The sequence below is a fragment of the Petromyzon marinus genome, chromosome 52 (genome assembly GCF_048934315.1).
Source record: "Petromyzon marinus isolate PM22_M1 ecotype Great Lakes invasive population chromosome 52, UKy_Petmar_22M1.pri1.0, whole genome shotgun sequence".
Taxonomy (NCBI): Eukaryota; Metazoa; Chordata; class Hyperoartia; order Petromyzontiformes; family Petromyzontidae; genus Petromyzon; species Petromyzon marinus.
Window position 1 is genome coordinate 1,691,502 of NC_133718.1, and position 25,775 is coordinate 1,717,276.

The following is a 25,775-nucleotide window of genomic DNA, read 5'->3' on the forward strand; positions in this document are numbered from 1 at the left end:
TTTCACATAGGAATCTGTGTGGGTGGCTTTCCTGTAGACGGAGTGTCCCAAGGAGCCATCAGGTCTCTTCTCAAACAAAACATTCAGGAATGGTAGCTTACCATCCTTCTCTACTTCCATGGTGAATTTGATGGATGGGTGTATGGAATTTATGTGGTTGAGAAATTGGTTCAATGCTGGCAGGCCATGTGGCCAAATAACGAAAGTGTCATCAACACATCTCTTCCACAAAGAAGGACGTAGGGTGGATGTCTGGCTGGCATCTGTTTCAAATTTCTCCATGAAAACATTCGCTATCACTGGCGATAAGGGGGAACCCATGGGGGTACCTTCATTTTGTCTGTAGAAAGTACCATTCCAGGTGAAGTAAGTGTAGGTAAGGCAAATGGGACAATTGGTTAAAACATCGACGTTCATTCATTCGTAAATGTAATTCTCGAAACCCGTGTTGGGGGTCGGGCAGGGGGTCTGGGGTAGTGGCCCACAAACAGGTCGAGAAGCACTGCTCCAGGACGGGAAAAAAACAAAACGCGAAACCTTCTCAAACGTAATGAACCGACAACGTACACGCGTTTTTTTTTTGCTTGGATCAACTTTTATTCAACGATAAATTATAAACTAATCCCCACCGACTCTTAAATTACGCGCCCCAGGCAAGCGACGGTCACGTCATCCGCAGGCGCCTGACCAAGTGTTTGGAAAGGACAGCGCCACAATCCTTCGTTCGTGAACGGGAGGGGGGCGGGGGCGAGAAACGTAAGATAACTTTCCCAACTGCGCCTCTGTTGATATTCTTAGGGGTTAAACGGTAGGGCAGCTGAACTACTCCGACACAACGGCAATCACCCCACGGCCACAGCAGCGCCATTCAGTGCGGGCTATCGAGATGGTTTCCTGGCTGAGCAGGAACATTTGAAGCCAGAGTTGAACACAACAGAACCTCTCTCTGCGATCCGCCTTTTCCCACGTTTTACAAATCTTCACCGTTCCATGACGCGCCATGTCGTGATGCACCCGATGCTGAACGCGTCCCACATCATGTAGAGCTGTGTAGCACACACGCACGAGCCCAAGGACGCTTGCCCCAGTTGAATCGGATCTCTCTACGTCATGAGGAACAAAGACGAAGATCCCCCGTGTAGCCTCGACAAACTGTAGGGGGCAAGTGCTGCAAGCGAGCGCCTCTACGGGCCGGCAGGGTGCGCAAAAAAGAGGAGTGGTGTGGCCGCTACCTTTGCTCGGCCACCTTTGCTTCCCCAAGTGCTGATGTCTACACACACCGGAGCTGCCACTCATTTAAGGCCGAGCCGACCTGGAGGAGCCCCGGGACAAGTTCCGATAACCGAACGCTCGTGTTGGCCGCGAGCGGGAATGGAACTCGGGCGGCCAGGTTCGCGGCGCAGCGTGCCAACCACTGCGCAACCGCTCCCGGCGCTCACACACACACGCACGCACACACACACACACGCACACACACACGCACACACGCACACACACGCACACACACGCACGCACACACGCGCACGCACACACGCACACGCACACACGCACACACACACACGCACACACACACACGCACACACACGCACACGCACACACGCACACATGTACCAGCGCGGGCACATGCATCTCGATTCGGCTCGCCGCTGTATACGCGCGTGCAGCATGCTACACCTCAACCTGTATTCGAGAAGACCGTGATAGTGAAGACGTCGCTCCAGAAACTCCCCCCCCCCCCCCCCCCCGACCGTGAAACGAAACCGACTTCGCGGTAAGAATGCATCGCAAGAGACGGAGGGAATTCGTTGATGAACGCGAACAGACGGAAGGGCGTTACAGCCCCTGGGAGAGACTGGATTTCGTGACGGGGGGGGGGGGGGGGGGAACTTGTGTGTGCGTGTGTGGCAGAACCGTGCGTGTGTGCGTGTGTGGCACAACAGCAACAAACATCTCCCCCCCAACCTCTGTTGCTCTCTCTCTCTCTCCATCTCTCTCTCTCGAGAGAGAGATGGAGAGAGAGATGGATAGGGAGAGAGATGAAGGGCAAGAGAGAGAGAGAGATGTAAATAAATGTAGGTGTGGAACCGTGGCAGACCTGAAACACCGGGAGGGGGGGGGGGTGGGGAAGCTTCCTAACTCGCCACATCACCGCTTGCTCCCTCTCAAAAGCCAAAGCGCAGGTCGGTGAACGCCGAAACTCGCCAGGTCGCGCTGGCCGCAACAAACCGAGCCGTGCCGAGGTGCCGCGGCCCCCCAACGCCGCCCCCACGCGGCCGGGTGGCACGACCCAACGACGTGGCACGGAGTGGCAAATAAATGATTAACCCCTGACCCCGACCCCCGCACGGACTCCCCACCCCCCACACCCCCCCGCACCACCCCCACGAGCCGGATTCAGCGGCCGCGGAAGAGGGGGCCCTCAAGTTTCAAGCTGCCTCGTCGAGCCGAACGCAGCATCGGTCGGCTCTGCGGCCCCGCTGGGCGGTGTCGCAGTCACGAACTTTTCTTGGCCTTGGTGTCCAAGGCCGCCGTCGCGATGCCGACGGCGGCCGAGGTGGCTGTGGGTGACGGACGAGGAGGTGGGGGAGGGGGTGGGTGAGGCGCAAGGCGCAGACGCAAAACAACAACAACCGACGCCTCCGTAAACCAGGGGTGTGGACCACACGGGCAAACGATTTGGAAGACACTGAACTTTGATCACGCGGGCGCTGTGTGCAGGCGCTGTGCCCGAGCACGGTGCTAAGATTAAAAACGCGGCGGTGTTGGCGGGTCGACGCCACCCCCCCCCCCCCGCCCTCAGAGTGCAGCGAGGATGCCCGCAGCAGCTTGACGACCCGCCCTCTACTGGACATCTGTCACAAAGAGCTTCATAGCTCATCGGATTTCGCCTGCAGTCTCAATAAAGATTCCGATTCTGGATGCCGGATCAAGTTCGTAGTGGTCCAGAACTCCCTTCTGCCACCGTCGCGAGATGTTAACTACCTCGCCTGGTATGCAGGAGGTCGCGGGTTCGATCCTGACACTGACGCCTGCTGTATATTTGGAGTTTGCGTGTCTCTCTCATCATCATCACGGTGGCTAGGAGGTGTTAACTACCTCACCTGGTATACAGGAGGTCGTGGGTTCGATCCCAACCCTAACGCCTGCTGTATATTTGGAGTTTGTGTGTCTCTCTCATCATCATCACGGTGGCTAGGAGATGTTAACTACCACGCCTGGTATACAGGAGGTCGTGGGTTCAAACACAACTCTGACGCCTGCTGTATATTTGGAGTTTGCGTGTCTCTCTCTCTCTCTCATCATCATCACGGTGACTAGGAGATGTTAACTACCTCGCCTGATCTACAGGAGGTCGTGGGTTCGATCCCGACCCTGACGCCTGCTGCTGTATATTTGGAGTTTGCGTGTCTCTCCCTGGGGTCGTCTGGATTTTTCTCTAGGTCCTCTGGTTTTTCCCTCCACATTTAGAATCAACGTGCACTTAAAGAGTGTTTGCCTGCTGCTATAAATGCCCACACGATGATGATGCGCCACTTGCGATTGGGCCATCACTTGTGGCCAGTCCACTTCTAAACGAGAGAGCCACATAAGCTCAGCGGGCCTTACCTGGTACAATAAAAACATTTTTTACACAGCTTAGTTGCTGATTAATTGCTGATTGGCAGGCAGGCGTCATTGGCGTTACGCAGTGGCAAAACCGTAGCAGTGCCGTTGTGATAGCAGGCAAATGTTTACAGCCACAACAACAACAGGCGACGCCAATCACCACCACGTGGCTGTGGATGTCACACCACAGCTTGTGCCAGGCTTGGTGCACTTCAAGACTATCACGTTAGGTGTCGCTGCTGGCATGAGGTCACGGGACTGCAACTAACACACTCGCACAGACACATGCGCTCTCACGCGCTCACACATACACAGACAATCAAACACACCCTCTCACCTTCACAGGGGCAAAGACAAATGAAAAGATGCCCCGTATAGCCTTTAACAGGCTGTTTGGGCAAGTGCTGTTAGGGAGGACCTATCACAGCCGGCACAGCACACGAAGGGGTGGGTGGCCAGCACCACGCCCCTTTCACACTTACACACACAAACTTACACACACACACACACTTACACACACACACGCAACTTACACACACACCTCAGCCGCCACCCTCCTATTCGCACAGTTGGCTACGTACGGTGCGAAAGAAGTTCAACGGAAATGCACGAGGCTATCACGTGAATTGTCGAAGGCTCGCAGCCGGCAGGAGGTCACATGACAGACCCAGGTGCACACTGGCACATTTCATCACAATTCCGCACGCCGCTCCCCCCCCACTACCCCCACTACCCACCCCACCTCCCTCACCTCGTGACGTGGCTGCGTCGGCAGCCATGCGCGCCCGCCCACTCAGGTCGTCTATCACGCGGTCCACCTGAGCCGAGTGGGCGTGGAACCAGGGCAGGATGATGCGCTGGTAGATCACGGCGGAGCCGTTCCACGGCACGGGCGCCATGCACCACACGAGGAAGGCACACTGCACGCACGCACAGAGACAAAGATCACCACCCCACCCCCGCCTCCCGTGCACGTCTTGACAGACTGCCGGGGCAAGCACTGTCCAGCGAGCAGCACCGGCGAAGGCTGGCACAGTGGCACATGCGGTGGGGGGGGGTGGGTGGGTCGCCAGAGCCACGCCCGGCCGTCTTTGTCTCCCCACCCCCCCCCCCCCCCCAGTGGCGATGTTTTTACACAGACACACACGGGTGTGGAGTGTGTGCGTACGCGAGCACGGACACAGAGACCCACCCAGTGAAGCCTTACCCGACTGTAGGGGCAAGTGCTGTTCACGAGCGCCTATGAAGGCCGGCACGGCACGCGAGAGGGGTGGGTGGGAAACACCACGCCCGGCCGCCTTTGTCTCCCCAATGGCGATGTTTACACATAGCACTACGCAATTCATGAGGCCGAGTGGACCTACGGGAGGCCCAGGACAGGTTCAGATAGTCATCAACGGTGTTGGCGGTGAGCAGGAAGATTACGGGCGTGCAGACAAGTGGTCCTAAACCTTCACCGCAGCCTTGCAGCTCTTTGGTTCTCCATGTGAATAAACACGCATTTGCGTTTTCGGTTATTTACCTGAAATGGGAAGACAAAAAAAAATCTGTCCATGACTCGGCACGCCCCAGAAAGGGAATCTCGCACCCCCTGGGGGAGGCGCACAACCCCAGGCTAAGAGGAATAAGACGAACCACTGCTGCAGTGTACACGCTTTGTAACTCATTCACACTCTCAGTTGCTGCATTGAGTCTCCCCACGTGTTCGGCAGCACCCAAAGATTCTCCTCACCCCCCCCCCCCCCCCAGGTGAAGAGCCACCGCTGCAGACAAACGGGGGGCGGGAAGGAGTCCCAAGCCCAGTGCAGAAGTCACTCGCCGTGGGCTGGAATCACAGGGGTTGGTCGCCGGGTTCACGGCACCTTGCCCGAGTCCTCCGCTAAGAGCCCCCTCCCCCCACCTCCGTCAGGCGCTCGCGACCGCAACGTGCCCCCCCCCTAGTCGGCACTGCTACTCTCTACTGTTATTATTGTTGTTATTATTGTTGTTATTATTGTTGTTATTATTGTTGTTATTATTATTGTTGTTGTTATTGTTGTTGTACGGGGATAACCTGCGAGCGTGCAAGCGTGAGGGTCGCGTTCTGGGCCTGCCGGTGCAACCTCCCGGCACGGCGGTTGGAACAGCGCAGGTCAAGGTGGCAAAGGTCAAGGTGGCGAAGGTCAAGGTGGCGAAGGTCAAGGTGGGACAGGTCAAGGTGGGACAGGTCAAGATGGGACAGGTCAAGGTGGCAAAGGTCAAGGTGGCGAAGGTCAAGGGGGGACAGGTCAAGGTGGCGAAAGTCAAGGGGGGACAGGTCAGGATGTCGAAGGTCAAGGAGCGGAGGTCAAGGAGCGCAGGTCGTGACGGCGCATGCCATGGGCGCCGTTCGGCGGCGACAGAACCCGCCGCCGTGTCACCTTGAAGAAGTAGTAGAAGGGGAACCAGTAGAGAACGAGGTCGGAGAAGAACTCCCCCACGCAGAAGAGTCCGTAGACCACCCAGTAGGTGAGCCACTTGGTGTCGTCCTCCTTGCTGGAGCTCTCGATCGCCGCGATCCTATGGGAGCCACACACGGGGTCACGGGGTCACGTCCTTGTCACGACCCACCCCTTCCCTCCACGCACGGTGTAACGTCCTCGTTACCCCCCCTCCCCCACACACAAACGCATGGGGTAACATCATCATAAACCGCCCACCCACGCACACGCCCGCCATCCAGCAGCACCGTGCAGGCAGCCGCCAGGGTTGGTGGATCGCCGTGTGAATGTTGCTGAACGCCGCAAGCCCTCTGGCGCGCCAGGAGGCGGCGCCACAGCGCCACGTGTCCCACGTCTATCCAGAGACTCCTCTCCTCTACTTACGAACATTCAGAGATACGAACAAACCTGTCCCCGTAACGTCCAGGTTGCCTTTCCGGACCGAGAGTCGTAAGTTCAACCGCCGCGCAATAGATGGCGGTGGTGGCATCTACATCTGCAGACCGTGAAGAACCAGTGGCATCTACATCTGTGTAACGTGAAGAACCAGTGGCATCTACATCTGGAGAACGTGAAGAACCAGTGGCATCTACATCTGCAGAACGTGAAGAACCAGTGGCATCTACATCTGCAGAACGTGAAGAACCAGTGGCATCTACTTCTGCAGAACATAAAGAACCAGTGGCATCTACATCTGCAGAACGTGAAGAACCAGTGGCATCTACATCTGCGTAACGTGAAGAACCAGTGGCATCTACATCTGGAGAACGTGAAGAACCAGTGGCATCTACATCTGCAGAACGTGAAGAACCAGTGGCATCTACATCTGCAGAACGTGAAGAACCAGTGGCATCTACATCTACAGAACGTGAAGAACCAGTAGCATCTACATCTACAGAACGTGAAGAACCAGTAGCATCTACATCTACAGAACGTGAAGAACCAGTAGCATCTACATCTGCAGAACGTGAAGAACCAGTGGCATCTACATCTATCGAACATGAAGAACCAGTGGCATCTACATCTGCAGAACGTGAAGAATCAGTGGCATCTACATCTGCAGAACGTGAAGAACCAGTGGCATCTACATCTGCAGAACGTAAAGAACCAGTGACATTTACATTTGCAGAACGTGAAGAACCAGTGGCATCTACATCTGCAGAACGTGAAGAACCAGTGGCATCTACATCTACGGAACGTGAAGAACCAGTGGCATCTACATCTATCGAACATGAAGAACCTGTGGCATCTACATCTGCAGAACGTGAAGAACCAGTGGCATCTACATCTGCAGAACGTGAAGAACCAGTGGCATCTACATCTACAGAACGTGAAAAACCAGTGGTATCTACATCTGCAGAAAGTGAAGAACCATTGGTATCTATATCTACATCTACAGGAGATTATACAACTTTTAAACCCATTCCCCGTGTTTAGTGTACACGCCGTACAACGTGTTAGGAATTGACAGGTGTACAGTCGGACTTACGAACAGACCTTTGGCACCTAACTCGTTCGTAAGTGGCGGAGTCCCTGTATGGGGATAGAGTGTTTCCCCCTCGCACGCCTGGGTTTTTTTCCGGGCACTCCGTTTACCTCCCACAGGTAAGTACTCATTAATCAGCCAAAAACACCTTCAGAAAAAAACTGGGGTGGGGCGGTGGCAAGATGTTAACCACATCGCCTGCTATGGAGGAGGTTGTGGGTTTGATACTGACCCTAACGCCTGCTGTATATTTGGAGTTTGCATGTCTCTCTCCCCTTGGTCGCGTGGACTTTTCTCCGGGTCCTCCGCGTGTGTAAAAGCGTGAGGGGTAACCGTGCCGCTGTGGATACGGTTTGGCAGGGGTGGGTGGTAGCGTGTGTGAAAACCCGAGGTCGCCCTTGGATGGACGGACGCAATATTCCCCCGGCCTTCCCGAATAAGACGCCTATTGGCTCCCTGAAAAAGCCCTGCGGGCTCTCTCTCTCTTAGCGTGCAAAACTTTTCTTTGTATTCTTGAGAGAGATGCACGGCGTACCAAGAACCCGCGGGGGGGGGGGGGGGGGGCACTGCCGCCGCGTGCATTGTCCATCCCTGCAGATCGATGGGAAGCAAAAGTCCGCCGCTGCGCGGGACGACCGGAGCTTGCGTGACGGTGCACGCCTCCTTGACGAGACGAGTGGCGGGTTCTTGTGTGGCACGCTCTTGGCGTGCGTCATGACAACCGTATTTCGTTCTTGGCAAACAGGAGGCCGGTGCGGCTCGACAAGACCGTGGACGGACGCGGTCAGGATCTCGCCGTCGTGAACGAGGCACGTTGCTTCCGGCAGCGAAAGCCCCCCCCCCCGCCCCCCCCACCTTCCCGTCATCGGCAAACTTGCCGGGAGGGCGGTGACTTGCGATGCCCAGGCGTGGGGGAGTGCTGCCTCCGTAATGGGGGTGTTCCGTCGCTCCGGGGAAGAAGTGTGCACGTGACCGCCAGCGGCGGCGGTAGCGAGCGGCACTCGCGGATTGACAATGGGCTGGAAATTCAATTGGAATGAGCAGCGGCAAACGGTGGTCGGTGTGACGAGTGGCAAGGGAACGACCAAGTGATTGCGGTGGACACCTACCGGGCTATCTGCCCCAATGGATCGCGATGACGACGATGGCGACGACGATGATGCAGACTTCAAAATCCCAAAAATAATCCGCCGACGTGCAGCGGTTGGCGCGCCATGCTACCAACCTGGCAACCAGAGAGTTCGATTCCCGCTCACGGCCGGCGAGACGATCATCGCAGCCAGTCCTGGACCTCCCCTAGGTCGACTCAGCCTCAAATGCGTACCTGGGGTGCGGTGTGTAGTAAACATCGCCGCTGGGGAGGCAAAGGCGGCCAGGCGTGGTGCCGGCCACCCACCCCCTCGTGTGCCTTCGGGAGGCGATCGCTATCAGCACTTGCCCCAACAGTCTGTCAAGGCTATACGGGGGGGGGGGGGGGGGTCTTTGCCTTTGTCCTGCCCAGTCGTTCCCACTTGGGTGGTCGACCGGGTCACTTGTCAGCACAACAAAACTGTTCCACCCGACCGTTCCTCTTCGCCGACGAGCACTGTTCCGCATGGTATGTACGTACGCATGTACGCACATACGTACAAACGTACGTGCGTATGTTGAATGTATTCCGCGCCACCGTGGCTAATCGGAGGTGCGCGGGGGGAAGGATAACAAACTAAACACGGAAAGCAGGCTCTAAATGAATGAGTTTTAACTTTAGTGTAGTGTATAGTGGTGTTTTGTTACGTAGTGTAAATGTAGTGTAAAGTAGTCGTGTACAGTGTAGTGTGTAGCGACGTGTATAGTGTAGTATGTAGTGTAGTGTGTATCGTAGTGTATAGTGTAGTGTATGTATGTTAAAGTTCTTTCGCACCGTACGTAGCCAACCGTGGCTAATCGGAGGTGCGGGGGGGGGAAGGACAACAAGAAATGCGTTTTAAATTTTGATTTAAAAGTGTGCATAGCTTCAGTTCTCACGTCTCACCGTTTGGAAGACTGCCAAAATCAAAATCTCCGGCCAAAAACCATGAATTCATTGGAGCCGACAAAAATAAGCAGAACTCCGCGAGGCTTCAACAATGATTCACTCCATGCAGAGATTCAACCACCTCCCTGCGATTCAACAGATTGTCACGATCCAGGGGGGCCACAATCGACCCGGCTACCCCACCAGCTCCGCCGCACGAAGACACAGACTTCGGCTTCGAAAGGACGCGCCATCACGTTCTATTTTTTACTTGTATTCATTCACTCCCACCGCGCTCGCCCCGCCAGTCTCGCACGTCCCGTCCCCAGCTGTCCGCTCGTGTTTGTGCCCGCGACTCTTCACGGAGTGTAAAAATGTTACCTTTGTTTGACGCATAGGCTTTCGCGACGGCCGATATCATCCATAATGGATAGCCGTTGAGATTTATACACATATTCATTATTCCCCCCCGCCCCGCCTCCCGAATTTGCTTAAGCAAGGCTCACAAGTGACGCCGTCACATCTACCCCGCGTATTTTAAGGAACGAAACTGGAGGATTTCTCCACAAATCTGGCCGTCGCCTGATGATGCCGGTCGTAATTGTTGCCGAAACGTCGAACTCAGATTGTAAATGTTGTGGCTTTGCTCTCCAACACACCGGTGTGCCGTACTAGTCACGAATTGGCACGTTTACATGACGACCCTTACCAGTTGGCCGTGACGGGTGGTTGCTGGTTTAATGACACATTTATATATTTACGCGGTATGTATTATGAGTATTATGGATTATTACATGTGTACACGCGCAACTCGATGCGAATCTCACGAGCGGCAGAATCTGTGTTCGGTCGTGTAAATATACATGTGTTGCCATCGCTGTCAAGCCCTTATCAGTGCCCTGCCCGATTACAGACCAATTCAGACCTTATCGGTCACCCCGTGCCCTTATAAAATCTCAACGTTCATCTTGCAAAGCCCCATCACAAGGGATAAACACAAACAGACATTATTTCCTTTTGTGCCCGTATTGAAACGGCTGTACGCTGTCAACCCATACGGGGCAAACCGTATGGGTTGACAGCTGCGTGTCGTACACGCAGCTCCGCCAATGAGTTTGTTTTGTGAACAGCAGGTGCCAATTAGTCACCACCTTAGCACACTGGGGTTTGTGTGTTGGAGAGCGAACCCACGGTGGCGGGAAGTCGTGGGTTCGGTCCAGACCCCGACGCCTGTATATTTGGCGATTGAGTGTCTCTCTCCCAAGCCATTTCATTGAGCCGTCGTGGCCAGGTCTCTTCTGAAAAAAAGAGCTGTACAGCTCAGTGGGCCTTACCTGGTAAAATATAAAAAAAAGATTAGTTTAATTTAAATTGTGAGCACGATGTTTGGCTGGCGATCACAACCAGCATCATCGGGCGAATGCCAGAATGAGTGTGAATGCCGACGTTACAAAACAGAATATATTTTACTCAACAGGTCACTGATAAGGCTTCTCCAATTCTGCGCCGTCATCGGAAGATGAGATGGGGTTTGTTGTTTTTATGTCACTCATCTTTTGAAAAGAAGGAAGTGGACTCGGGGGTAAGGACACTTGGCTGGAAGGGACGGTGACGGCCGGCGGTCGAGACCAGCGCAGGAGTGGCAGCCAATGAAGGGAACGCGCCCCAAGAAGGCGTCCACCGTGGAGATGGGAGCGATTTCTAATCGGTACGAGGAATCGGCACGACGACGAGAGGAGACTGCGTCGCCTTGGCGCGACCGTCATGCGCCAGAGGATTCTTATTTTCTCGTACGCCGTTCGAAACTAGCGACAGGGCTACAAACGTATACCTTTGTGTTACTTGCAGGCCATCCCACGGCACCCGCAGTGGTAGCCGATTGACGTCTGCACGACCTCACCCAGAGGACACGCGATGCGTCGGGACGGCCACCGGCGACACACGCCCGACGGCTTGCGCCTAGCCGCGTCCGCTGCAGAACGCGTACCTCTGCCGCAAACAAGCAGGCGTCACTCGGCCGCCGCTCGCAATCAAGGTTTTTTTGGGTCGGCTCGCGCGAGCGCAACACATTTGCACTAAGCGCGATCCAACCCCGAAAAAACCTTCACGGCGAATATTTGGTGACGTAAGCCTGCGCGTCAAGCAGGCCAAGCGTCCGTGCCTTGCGTGCGCGTTTGTTGGACACCGTGCGGAGTGACCCACCCCCCCCGCCCGCCCGCTGCTCACGGACTGGCTGTGGCCCCGAGGATGGCGACGCGACCGCGCGGACTCACGATCGGTAGGCCGGGTAGCAGAATCCCACGAGGTTGCACAGCAGCGACGCTCCGTAGCCGACGGCGAGGTATACGGCAATGACCGCGGCGAACCCTGCGGAGAGACACGCGCGGCGGGTGGTTAGAAACGCAGCCACCGCCGTCACGAGTAGTGGAGATTCACCTGGGTGGTAAGGGAGGTCCGTGGGTTCGAACCCCGACGCCTGCATGTTTGAAGTTCGCCCGTCTCTACCTCACCAAACCGTCCACCGCCCGACACGGCCAAGCGAATGAAACTGCCCCGCGGCGCGCGGGCGTTTAACAACGCGGCGATGGTTATCGTTCCGGCCCGCTCACCCGATGGAGTCGTAGGAGAATAATTCTCACAGCCAGACCTAGCAGCAGTCAGGGCACGTGACAAATCTCTTGGCACCGTGAAAAGCGTCGTCAGGACGAGATCTGGGAAATCAGAACGTTCCGACTTCCTGGAACCCAAAAAAGCATATCGTGAATTAACTCTTCCTGTATTCTTGTGCCCGGTGCATGTTGCCCAAGGTGTATCGCGATTGAATGTCTTGGTTGGTCTGCGATCACTTTCATTCAGAGGCGATTCTCTCAGCCTCAAGACGCACTTTGCATGTGAGGAGGGGGTATTACAACCACATGGTGTGAACATGAGATCCCTACCCTCAACATTAAACTAAAGACTTCTTTTACCAGCTAAGGCCCACCGAGCTATAGCGTTCTTTTTCATAAGCGACCTGGCCACAAACGATAGCTCAACGAAGTGGCTTATCACGTGGACATTCATAGAAGCCACACACTCGAAATGCATGTTTCTAAACGTGGAGGGGGAAAAACCGGAGGACCCGGAGAAAAATCCACGGGGAGAGAGACACACAAACTCCAAATATCCACCACGGGGAGAGAGACACACAAACTCCAAATATCCACCACGGGGAGAGAGACACACAAACTCCAAATATCCACCACGGGGAGAGAGACACAAACTCCAAATATCCACCACGGGGAGAGAGAGACACAAACTCCAAATATCCACCACGGGGAGAGAGAGACACAAACTCCAAATATCCACCACGGGGAGAGAGACGCACAAACTCCAAATATCCACCACGGGGAGAGAGACACAAACTCCAAATATCCACCACGGGGAGAGAGACACACAAACTCCAAATATCCACCACGGGGAGAGACACACAAACTCCAAATATCCACCACGGGGAGAGACACACAAACTCCAAATATCCACCACGGGGAGAGAGAGACACAAACTCCAAATATCCACCACGGGGAGAGAGACACACAAACTCCAAATATCCACCACGGGGAGAGAGACACAAACTCCAAATATCCACCACGGGGAGAGAGACACAAACTCCAAATATCCACTACGGGGAGAGAGACACAAACTCCAAATATCCATCAGCAGGCGTCGGGGGTCGGCATCGAACCGACGACCTCCTGAAACCAGGCGCGGCAGTGAACATCTGGCCACCGTGACTTTGCTCTCACACACAACCGGTATGCTAAAGTAATAAGCGAACCCTTCACGTGACACACATTACTGATTGGTGGAGGTGGGTGTACGACCGCCGCAGGATCTACGCAAGTCCACGGGGCTCTCTGTGCGAGGCTCAGAATCGCGCGCGAGTCCACGCCCGAGAACCACGGAGCGCTGTTAACTTGCGCGTGCGAATCCACATTCCCAAAGACCACCCCCCACTGCGGCGCAGAGACTGCAGATTCGGCAAAAACCCGTACAGTGCAAACCGATCTGCCTTGACCAGCAACAGCAGTCAGCAGGCGGTCGGCTTAACCGCAGCGCTTTATTGTAGGGGCTGTGGGTTGGTGGGTTATGGGGGGGGGGGCGGAAGGACGCACAACACGCTTGCATAACCCGCGTTGCATCGCGCTAAACGGCTCACGTGGCCAGCTGGCTTCGTGGCGGTGAAAGATTTTTTTTAAAGGGACGGCGTATACCGCGGGCTACGGCGACGCCAAGGGGCAGAGGGGGGGGGGTCGGAGGAAGTGGCCGCCACCCGTCGCACAAGCAGCCGCTAGCGCGAGATGCGGTGGCTTTCGGAGGCCAGGGTTGGTGGATCGCGCGGAGATCCGCGAACCTCCCGAACCCACCCGCGTGGGATGCCGCGCAAAGTTTTTGGCCAGGAGGTGGCGGTGGTATGTGCAAGTGGGTTCACGAACCCATTGTGTCGTGGACGTTGTGGGGGTTAAAATATATTCTTGCCAATGTCGATCCACCAATGGATGAAGAGGACTCCCAACAACATGTCGGCCATTTGGGATTTCTTGGCCATACTTCACCATGCTGGTCGTTGCGTGCTGACGAATGAGGCGGGAGAGGAGGGCAAGGACTGGTTCTGATATTGCTCGTCACGGATGCTGGGCGCTGTCAGCGATTGTAGTCTAGAGGTCACAAGGTCACAGCAGGTAACCACCCCAACCCACCCACCACCGCCCACCCCCGACCCCCCACCCCCGACCCCCATCCCCCACCCCCCACCACCCCCTCCCACCAGCGCAGCCTCTCGTGCCCAACGTACGTGGCAACGACACCCATCACGAGGGAGGCCTTTGAACCCTGCAGCAACAACGACAAAAATTAAACATTTACCCGCGCGGGGACAGTGGGTGGCACGCGGCCTGAACGTGCGGTGTTGCCGCTTACACGCGAGCCAGCCCTCGGCAGTGTCAGCGAGGGGACCTTTGGGTGGGGGGGGGGGGGGAGCCCCCCCTGAACACGGACCCCTTGAGCCACCTGGGGGGTAGGAAGCTTTTGTTTGGTCTGCTCACGCAAGCGTCGACGCCGGTTTCGACCTTCGGCTTTTTTTCCTTCTCTTCTGACAAAAAGACAAAACAGCCGACTGCACCTCGTGGCAGTCGTGGGTCACGTCATTTTGAAGCGGAGGTGGCATGGCACCTTCGTGACGGACGCTGTGCCTCCTTTTCGTACGGCTGCTGATGCGGAGGCAGAGCGACAAACTACGATTTCACAATTCAGGTGGTCAAGCCAGACAACGACCACGTCGGGAACAGCGGAGTGCATCACCGCCCGCGATGTCTCCTTCGCATTTGAAGATCGGGCGTCGTGGTACGTTGTACTGTCTTCTTCTGGATGGCCACAGTCGTGCACTACTACTGGGGAGTTTGTTTGTAATGTTCCATTTGTGCACCAGGGCATCTACTGCCATGGTTTGTGCAGTGGATGCGGTTTAGGGTGCACCACGAGCTTCGCGGAAGCTCAAACCCAGCGGGATCTTCCGCGCACCCCCGTCAGACCGAAGAATCGCACTTCCCTCTCCGTGCCGTCGGGTAGCTTTGTTGCAATGGTGCTGCATTTCCCGAAGAAGCTCCCAGCACGTGGGGCGGAACGTCGGACACCACGAAGTGAAACGACAGGCACATTGGAGGCTGGACTGTGACCGCTAAACTCACCACTGTACACTTGCGAATCAAGTTTAGTCAACAGGCGGCTGAAACCAGGACTCAAGCAGGTTCCAGTTCAGCACTCGGGACCCCTAAAAGTCCCAAAAAAACACAGACCACACATTTCCCTTGTCATGCGAAATAGCGCTGGTTTGTTCCCAATTTCTCTGCGTGGCAAAAAAAAACCGCGAGAACTACGTGCGATAAGAATTGGAGGGCGATCCGGCTATTGGGGCAACGCGTGCTCGCGGGCGATGTTTAAATCGGCACTCAATGGAAGCGTTGCTGGCTTAGAGGCGATCCAATATCGGCTCTGGCCCACGGACCAAAGAGCTCAAGTGGTCTCTTGCCAATGCCAACGAAAACTCAGCTGCGGACGCCGTGTGGCTGGGTCAGCTTTGCTCGCGCGCGCGCACGGTGAGGTGGCTCAACGTGGATCAGAGATAAGCGTGAAACCCCCAGCCACCCCAATCCCCCCCCACCCCCCCGTGAACCCACTGCCTAATCACGTGTTGCGGGCAGACTTTCATTCCGCAAGGTCACAGCGTCTTAGGGTGCCACGGTGGCGAGATGTTAACGACCTCGCCTAGTACACAGGAGGTCGTGGGCTCGATCCCGACCCTTACGATGCCTGCTGTGTATTTGTAGTTTGCGTGCCTCGGTCTCGCCGTGGTTTCTCCGGTCCCCCCGGTTTCCCCCCCCCCCCCACAAACATTTAGAATCAACATCACGCGTTCAGACTATTTGGCCGTTACAAATTTCAGGGTGATGAGCCACTTTGATCAGCAATCATCTGTGATGACCAGGTCGCTTCTGAAAAAAGAGATGAATAGCTCAGTGGGCCGCCTTACCTAGTAAAGATACAAAATAAATGTTTCAAAATAAAATAGTTCAGAGCGGCCTTGGCGGGCCGTTTACTGTAAAACACACTTGAAGGAATATGCCCTGCACACCAACTTGCCTCGTGCGTGTGGCTTTTCTTTCCTCTCCATCTGATGATGCGTCAGACAGAACGAAGAGGAGTACAAAACCCCAAAACTGTGCGGAGAAGCGTCGAGCGAGCGCATGCTTGGAATTACATCGGCAAAAAGGCAGTCGGCATAAGACGTGGGGGCCTTAATTGCACGCAGGTGCCACGGAGGATTTTTACCGCACTGGCCCTGTGCAGCCCGCGGCGTGGCCCTGCAACAGCCTGTAGCACCTGGTTAGGCATGGCGGCGGCCCACTCTGAGTATTACTCCTGGCTCAAAAAAAAAAAACCCGCTTCGCTTCAAGAGATCCGACGAGGCCCGCTCGGCGAACCGCCGCGGGCGCGACGAAGTGACCCAGCTCGCGAAACGCTTCTCCCCTTCTCCCCGGCCACTCGAGCGGAGGGCCCACGCACGGCGGTGTCGTTTTACCGACGGTGAAATTTCACCGTCGGTGCTATCCGAGCAATGTTTGCCCGGCAAGCAGTGTTAAAAGCGTGGATCGAGGAACCCCCGGCGTAAAAATAGCCAACCGCTCGCTGCCGGTGACCCGCAAATTGATATCCACGTACTGCACAGTCCTGTTCTCCTACAACGCGGCGGTAGTCGCGCTCCTCGGGAACACCGCGCGATGGAAAGATCGCGTTATAATAAAAGATATGTAATACAGGAGGTGAAGCACAGCGCGGCGCCGACACGCGAGACACGCACGCAGACCGGACAAAGTCCGAGGTGCGTGGGGGGGTAGCGTCGAGAAGCCCCCGGGAGGATCCCGCCCCGCGTGACGCTACGCCGAGGCAGCCGTACGACCGCTTAATCCTACCTCGGGGCGACGTACAGCGAGGGGAAAAAGTATTTGATCCCCTACTGATTTTTGTACGTTTGCCCACTGACAAATAAATGATCAGTCTATAATTTTAATGGTAGGTTTATTTGAACAGTGAGAGACAGAATAACAACAACAAAAATCCAGGAAAACGCATGTCAAAATGTTATAAATTGATTTGCATTTTAATGAGGGAAATAAGTATTTGACCCCCTCTCAATCAGAAAGATTTCTGGCTCCCAGTTGTCTTAATCTCAGCTCGTTACCTGTATAAAAGACACCTGTCCACAGAAGCAATCAATCAGATTCCAAACTCTCCACCATGGCCAAGACCAAAGAGCTCTCCAAGGATGTTAGGGACAAGATTGTAGACCTACACAAGGCTGGAATGGGCTACAAGACCATTGCCAAGCAGCTTGGTGAGAAGGTGACAACAGTTGGTGCGATTATTCGCAAATGGAAGAAACACAAAAGAACTGTCAATCTCCCTCGGCCTGGGGCTCCATGCAAGATCTCACCTCATGGAGTTGCAATAATCATGAGAACGGTGAGGAATCAGCCCAGAACTACACGGGAGGATCTTGTCAATGATCTCAAGGCAGCTGGGACCATAGTCACCAAGAAAACAATTGGTAACACACTAAGCCGTGAAGGACTGAAATCCTGCAGCGCCCGCAAGGTCCCCCTGCTCAAGAAAGCACATATACATGCCCGTCTGAAGTTTGCCAATGAACATCTGAATGATTCAGACGACAACTGGGTGAAAGTGTTGTGGTCAGATGAGACCAAAATGGAGCTCTTTGGCATCAACTCAACTCGCCATGTTTGGAGGAGGAGGAATGCTGCCTATGACCCCAAGAACACCATCCCCACCATCAAACATGGAGGTGGAAACATTATGCTTTGAGGGTGTTTTTCTGCTAAGGGGACAGGACAACTTCACCACATCAAAGGGAGGATAGACGGGGCCATGTACCGTCAAACCTTGGGTGAGAACCTCCTTCCCTCAGCCAGGGCATTGAAAATGGGTTGTGGATGGGTATTCCAGTATGACAATGACCCAAAACACACGGCCAAGGCAACAAAGGAGTGGCTCAAAAAGAAGCACATTAAGATCCTGGAGTGGCCTAGCCAGTCTACAGACCTTAATCCCATAGAAAATCTGTGGAGGGAGCTAAAGGTTCAAGTTGCCAAACGTCAGCCTCGAAACCTTAATGACTTGGAGAAGATCTGCAAAGAGGAGTGGGACAAAATCCCTCCTGAGATGTGTGCAAACCTGGTGGCCAACTACAAGAAACGTCTGACCTCTGTGATTGCCAACAAGGGTTTTGCCACCAAGTACTAAGTCATGTTTTGCAGAGGGGTCAAATACTTATTTCCCTCATAAAAATGCAAATCAATTCATAACATTTTTGACATGCGTTTTCTGGATGTTGTTGTTGTTATTCTGTCTCTCACTGCTCAAATAAACCTACCATTAAAATTATAGACTGATCATTTCTTTGTCAGTGGGCAAACGTACAAAATCAGCAGGGGAACAAATACTTTTTTCCCCTCACTGCAGTGCCGTTCGCTCGATCACGTCATATCCAATTCGCATCCGCGTTACGGGAGAAAAGACTGCGATGCCACAGGGAGCGCGAATGCGCGTTTTGCACGTGCGTAAACGCGCGTCTGCGGCTCAGAAATTGCTCATCACCGTCGGCCACGGTCCGCCCGCTGCCGGGCGATGAGCTCGGCGAGCAGCCGGCCATCTCTCGCGCAAATCTGCCGTGCAACATTCCGCCCCGGCCCATTTCGTCGCTCCATCTCCCCAGTGGACGGTCCCCTCGGGCGCGTTCCGTTCTGCCGCCGCCACTCCGTCACCATTCTTGACCTTGGGCCATCGTCCCACCCGGCCCGTGACGCGTCCTGACCTGGCGGTTTGAATCGTCGAGGGTCGAATTCGAAGCGCGTTGTGTGATCGGCATCGCGCTCGCCGAAGGTGTTGATGCCTTCAGGGAAGTCGTGGACTCTGTATACTCAACTGTGCACAATTCTGTGAGTCACAACTGCTTTTCCGTCACTTATTGCCAATTATGGATTCAGACTATTGTCCTATCATCTCACAGAGTCCCTGGCACGTAATAATATGCTACACAGTGGCAGTGGGGGTCGCAAAATGCCGATGTATTACTAATAAACCCCAATGATACGATCGAAATTAGGGATTTCGATCGGATCATTGGGGGGGCAATGTGCCCCCCCCCCCCACTGGCTCCGCCAGTGTGTAGTGACATAGAATGGGTAACTACATAGCATAGCGCTGTTTGCTGGCAGAGAAAGGGATCTGAGGATGCAGCGGCCCTGTCAGCAGGTCACGTGACAAGCAAGAGAGAGGGATGCAGGGCAAAGGTTACAGAGGGGGCACCTTGAGGAAAGCCCGGGAACCCACGAGTCGGTTCTAGAAGGGGGGGGGGGGGCGTGGCCGGGGCGGAGCGGAGTGAGGCCACGCCAGGAGGATAAAAGGAGACCTCGAGCAGGAGCTCGGGGCTGTCGCCTGGAGTGGGATCTCCCTCGTCGTGCTGCTGGAGTCGCCGTCTGCTTCTTCACCTGCTCAGCGTCGTCAGTCAGGCGGTCTCTGCCAGCTCTCCTACCTCTTGTGAGCTGTGAAGGCTGATGATACATGGAGTGCCTCCTGCTCCTAGTGCCTCCCAGTCAGTCGCTACACATGCTATGAATTGTTCTCAATGCATGCATGTTTATTTCGAGTTTTCTAACCATACCCCCCCCATTATAAACGACGACAAAAAATGGAACCCATTTTTTTGGTGCGGTCAAGGATGGGTCAATCACGGGCCAGAGGAGGCCCTCTCATCCAGCATCGGATTGACAAAAGAACCGTAAGCCAACGTAGGTCAATGTACAGTACATTGCTATGAACAACACTATTTTGATTTTACCAGGTAAGGCCCCTCTGGTCACAAACGACAGCTCAACAAAGTGGCTTATCATCATCATCACGTGGAAATATCATCACCACGTGGAAATATCATCATCACGTGGAAATATCAAGCAACCAAAGGACTCTACAAGAGTGTTTTAAACATGCTATGGGGGCATGAGGAATAGCAACACATTTGAAGCATCTGGAGCTGTGGGCATTCATTACTCATTAATCTATGCAAACAGTTACTGTAGTGAACCCAACTCGGGTCATATTTAATGCAAACAAACCACGTTTGAAATGAGCACTCGCCCTTGCAGGCAGCTGACGATCCGGGTGAAACTGAACACCACCTGGGGATTTGGTGAGGAAAGGTGACGTACAACCAGCCTCGCTCGGGATCCGCACACAGCCCAGGTGGAAATCTGCTCAAGGCTTGCCAACACAGCATGAGGGGGGGGGGGGCAGGGGTGGAACCAGGATTTTGACTTGGGGGGGCGACTTCAATATTCTGAGATATCTCAGTGTTTATGTTTTCCAATGGGCGCCACAAATGTATAAAATACATTTTATTGGATTTGAACGCGGAGTTTTATTAATAGGTCGGAGCCGCTGACGTGGCCAATAAGTTCAATAAGTTCGAATGGCTGCCGCTCAAGCAGCCTGCAGGGCAGCACGAGGTGGCAGCCTGCAGGGCAGCACGAGGTGGCAGCACAAGGTGGCAGCCTGCAGGGCAGCACACAAGGTGGCAGCCTGCAGGGCAGCACAAGGTGGCAGCCTGCAGGGCAGCACACAAGGTGGCAGCCTGCAGGGCAGCACACAAGGTGGCAGCCTGCAGGGCAGCACAAGGTGGCAGCCTGCAGGGCAGCACAAGGTGGCAGCCTGCAGGGCAGCACACAAGGTGACAGCCTGCAGGGCAGCACACAAGGTGACAGCCTGCAGGGCAGCACAAGGTGGCAGCCTGCAGGGCAGCACAAGGTGGCAGCCTGCAGGGCAGCACACAAGGTGGCAGCCTGCAGGGCAGCACACAAGGTGGCAGCCTGCAGGGCAGCACACAAGGTGGCAGCCTGCAGGGCAGCACACAAGGTGGCAGCCTGCAGGGCAGCACGAGGTGGCAGCACACAAGGTGGCAGCCTGCAGGGCAGCACAAGGTGGCAGCACAAGGTGGCAGCCTGCAGGGCAGCACGAGGTGGCAGCCTGCAGCATTTTGCAGCAGCCGGATATCCGGTTATCCCGATTACCGACTTTCTCAAAATTTCAGGGGGGGCTAAGCCCCCCCCCCAGCCCCCCCCCTGTGGATCCGCCCCTGTGAGGGTAGAAGGGTGAAAGGGGGGGCAGACTTTCACCCGCAGACAGCCCAGGTGTCATTAAACTAAACCATATCTATGTTTTTGTTACCTGTTAAGGCCCACTGAACTATGTGGCTCTTTTTCAGAAGCGAACTGGCTATCACAAATGATAGCTCAACGAAGTGGGCTCATCACGTGGGAATGTAGAGCAGCCAAATACAGTACTCTCTAAATGTGGAGGGAAAAGCCGAGGACCCGGAGAAAAATCCACGCGACCACGGGGGGAGAGAGAGACACGCAAACTTCAAATATACAGCAGCAGGCGTCAGGGTCGGGATCGAACCCACGACCTCCTGTACACCAGGCGAGGTAGTTAACATCTCCTAGCCACCGTGATGATGACGAGAGAGAGACACCGCAAACTCCAAATATACAGCAGCAGGTGCCATGGTCGGGATCGAACCCACGACCTCCTGCGTACCAGGCGAGGTAGTTAACATCTCCTAGCCACCGTGATGATGATGAGAGAGAGAGAGACACGCAGACCCCAATTATACAGCAGGGGTCAGGGTCGGGATCGAACCCACGACCTCCTGCGTACCAGGCAAAGTAGTTAACATCTCTGAACACCCCGGAATGACGTGACCCTCAGGAGAGGTGTGCGTTTAAAATGGTCTATTAGCCTCACCCAGCAGTGGATTGACCACGGCCGATGATGAACACAGCACCTCCACTAGACCAAACAGCCCGCTGCGCGTCTTAACCAGCCGACCTCAACCCGACCGACAGCCCCAGCGGAACATTTGCACGTCGCTTTACGGCGACTATCCACTGCTGGACGATGGCCTAACGCGTGGTGTCGCGGCTACGTGGGGGTTGAACCACACATCAACACACGCTGGCATTCGCGGGACTGACAGCTGGTTCACATTGACATGGGGTGCACGGACGTATAGCGTGACGACCGGTTCGCCCCGGAATTCTCGTGCAGGGAAACCGAGTCCCCACGTCCATACGGCGGAAAAGCAGCAGTTTAAATGCGGGCAAAAAAACACACAAAACACGTGGCTATTTGTTTGTCTTTGTCCATTGTGGTGGGACTTTGTAGGATGAACGTTGAGATTTGTAAGGGCACGGGGTGAGCAAAAAGGTCTGAATTGGTCTGTAATAACGTATGCACTGATAAGGGGTTGGCAGGTGTGTAGTGTAGTGTATAGTGTAATGTATAGTAGTGTATAGTGTAGTGTATAGTAATGTATATGTTGAAGGTTGAGATTTATAAGGGCACGGGGAGAGCAATAAGGTCTGAATTGGTCTGTAATAACGTATGCACTGATAAGGGGTTGACAGGTGTGTAGTGTAGTGTAAAGTGTAGTGTATAGTGTAATGTATAGTAGTGTATAGTGTAGTGTATAGTAATGTATAGGTTGAACGTTGAGATTTATAAGGGCACGGGGTGACTAAGAAGGTCTGAATTGGTCTGTAATAACGTATGCACTGATAAGGGGTTGGCAGGTGTGTAGTGTAGTGTATAGTGTAATGTATAGTAGTGTATAGTGTAGTGTATAGTAATGTATAGGTTGAACGTTGAGATTTATAAGGGCACGGGGTGACTAAGAAGGTCTGAATTGGTCTGTAATAACGTATGCACTGATAAGGGGTTGACAGTTATGTAGTGCAGTGTGTAGTGTATAGTAGTGTATAGTGTAGTGTACAGGATGAACGTTGAGATTTATAAGGGCACGGGGTGAGCAATAAGTTAGGGCACTGACAAGGGGTTTTGACAGCCCCACAGACGTACAGTGGCAGTCATTTGAATTTGCTGTACTGCCCCCGTTGTTCAAACAACGCGGGTTTAACATCATCTCGTGGCGATCGGACTGGCCCACCATCCCAACCTTGACCACCGCCGCAAGCTGGTGTGTCTTCAAGCGATCTAACCTCATCATGGCAGCAGATCGACCGTGGCTGATGATGATGATGCTGCTGCCGCTGCTGCTGGACACGCCATCCGAAACCCGAGCCAACATCCCGGGTGCCGTTTGGGCTGTGGGTCGTCATTCTCGTGGTGCAGCAGCAGTAGCAGCAGCAAACTTCGTTCAAGTTTAAACACGTGGGCCTTCGCGACCAATCTAATCCGTGAAATTAACTCTCAGTTTGCAAAACAACAAATAACAACTCAAACATTCGGAGTCGCAAACGTGATCCGGCGCCCACGTGCGGCTTAGACCGTTTAGACATCAAGATCTCTCAACAAAGACAAAGATCCCACGTGTAGCCTGAACAGAATATTGGGGCAAGTGCAGTTAGCGCCTATGAAGACCGCCACGGCACACGAGTGGGTGGCCAGAACCACGCCCGGCCGCCTTTGTCTCCCCAGCCGGCGATGCTTACACAACGCACCAGGTACTCATTTAAGGCCGAGTCAACCTACGCGCACACACCACACCGCCACACACAACACACCACACCGCCACACACAACACACCACACCACCACTACACACACAGCACACCACCACACAAAGATCACCCGTATAGCCTTAACAGATTGTAGGGGCAAGTGCTGTTACACATCACCACCACACACAACACACACACCACCATCACACACACACACAACACACACCCCACCACCACACACACACACAACACACACGACCACACACACACACACACCACCACCACCACCACCACACACACACACACCACCACCACCACCACACACACACACAACACACACCACCACCACACACACACACACACCACCACCACCACACACACACACCACCACCACACACACACACCACCACCACACACACACACACCACCACCACCACCACCCACACACAACACACACCACCACCACCCACACAACACACACACACACCACCACCACCCACACAACACACACACACACCACCACCACCCACACAACACACACACACACCACCACCACCCACACAACACACACACACACACCACCACCACCCACACAACACACACACACCACCACCACCCACACAACACACACACACTACCACCACCACACACACACAACACACACCAACACACACACAACACACACCAACACACACACAACACACACCAACACACACACAACACACACCACCACCACCACACACACACACAACACGCACACACCACCACCACACACACACAACACGCACACCACCACCACACACACACAACACACACACCACCACACACACACACAAACACACACACACACACCACCACCACACACACAACACACACCACCACCACCCACACAACACACACCACCACCCACACAACACACACCACCACCACCCACACAACACACACCACCACACACACACAACACACACCACCACCACCCATACAACACACAGACCTGAACAACTAACCGTCACGTGGTGTTTAGAGGACGCGAATTCCACCACCCCCTTGGGGAACTCGCGTGGTGAGGCCGCTCACCTGTTACCAGGTGAAGCCTGGCCACGTGGTGAGGCCGCTCACCTGTTACCAGGTGAAGCCTGGCCACGTGGTGAGGCCGCTCACCTGTTACCAGGTGAAGCCTGGCCACGTGGTGAGGCCGCTCACCTGGTAACAGGTGAAGCCTGGCCACGTGGTGAGGCCGCTCACCTGTTACCAGGTGAAGCCTGGCCACGTGGTGAGGCCGCTCACCTGTCACCAGGTGAAGCCTAGACACGTGGTGAGGCCGCTCACCTGTTACCAGGTGAAGCCTGGCCACGTGGTGAGGCCGCTCACCTGTTACCAGGTGAAGCCTGGCCACGTGGTGAGGCCGCTCACCTGTAACCAGGTGAAGCCTGTTACCAGGTGAGGCCGCTCACCTGTTACCAGGTGAAGCCTGTTACCAGGTGAGGCCGCTCACCTGTTACCAGGTGAAGCCGTGCCACGCCCGTCCTCGCCTCCAGCGACGCGAGGACATCGGTGAGGACGTTCTTCTCCTGCAAGGCGCGCTCCAGGCGCTGCTTGTACTGAGCGAAGCTTCCCGCTGCCATGACCACACTTCCTCTCTCTCTCTGTGTCTCTGTCTCTCTCTGTGTGTCTCTCTCTGTGTGTGTCTCTCTCTGTGTGTGTCTCTCTCTCACCCCCTCCTCCTATCTCTGTGTCTCTCTGTGTGTGTCTCTCTGTGTGTGTCTCTCTGTGTGTGTCTCTCTGTGTGTGTCTCTCTGTGTGTGTCTCTCTGTGTGTCTCTCTCACCCCCTCCTCCTATCTATCTGTGTGTGTCTCTCTCTCAGCCTTCCTCCTATCTCTCTGTGTGTGTCTCTCTCACCCCCTCCTCCTATATCTCTCTCTGTCTCTCTCTCTCACCCCCTCCTCCTATCTCTCTGTGTCTCTCTCACCCCCTCCTCCTATCTCTCTCTCTCTGTGTCTCACCCCCTCCTCCTATCGCTCTCGTCGTCGGTGATCTGCGCGAGCGTCCAACCTGCTCGCGAGAGGAGGAGGGGAGACGACGACTCAGTGGGCTGTGGG

At 54.8% G+C, this 25,775-nt stretch overlaps 1 protein-coding gene across 2 annotated transcripts; it reads right to left on the reverse strand.

Moving 5' to 3' along the window:
• Window positions 1–572: 572 nt before the first annotated feature.
• Window positions 573–25,719, reverse strand: LOC116953558 (receptor expression-enhancing protein 5-like). 2 transcript variants are annotated; one of them, XM_032973869.2, is made up of 5 exons: window positions 25,171–25,719; window positions 11,821–11,914; window positions 6,006–6,144; window positions 4,358–4,526; window positions 573–2,558 (listed from the first exon to the last, which is right to left on the reverse strand). In XM_032973869.2, the coding sequence occupies exons 1-5, from the start codon at window positions 25,298–25,300 to the stop codon at window positions 2,494–2,496; spliced, it is 597 nt and encodes a 198-aa protein (XP_032829760.1). In that variant the 5' UTR covers window positions 25,301–25,719; the 3' UTR covers window positions 573–2,493. The 2 variants fall into 2 exon arrangements, with proteins under 2 accessions (XP_032829760.1, XP_032829759.1); XM_032973868.2 differs by lacking the exon at window positions 25,171–25,719 and adding an exon at window positions 12,157–12,490.
• Between the last annotated feature and the right edge of the window lie 56 nt (window positions 25,720–25,775).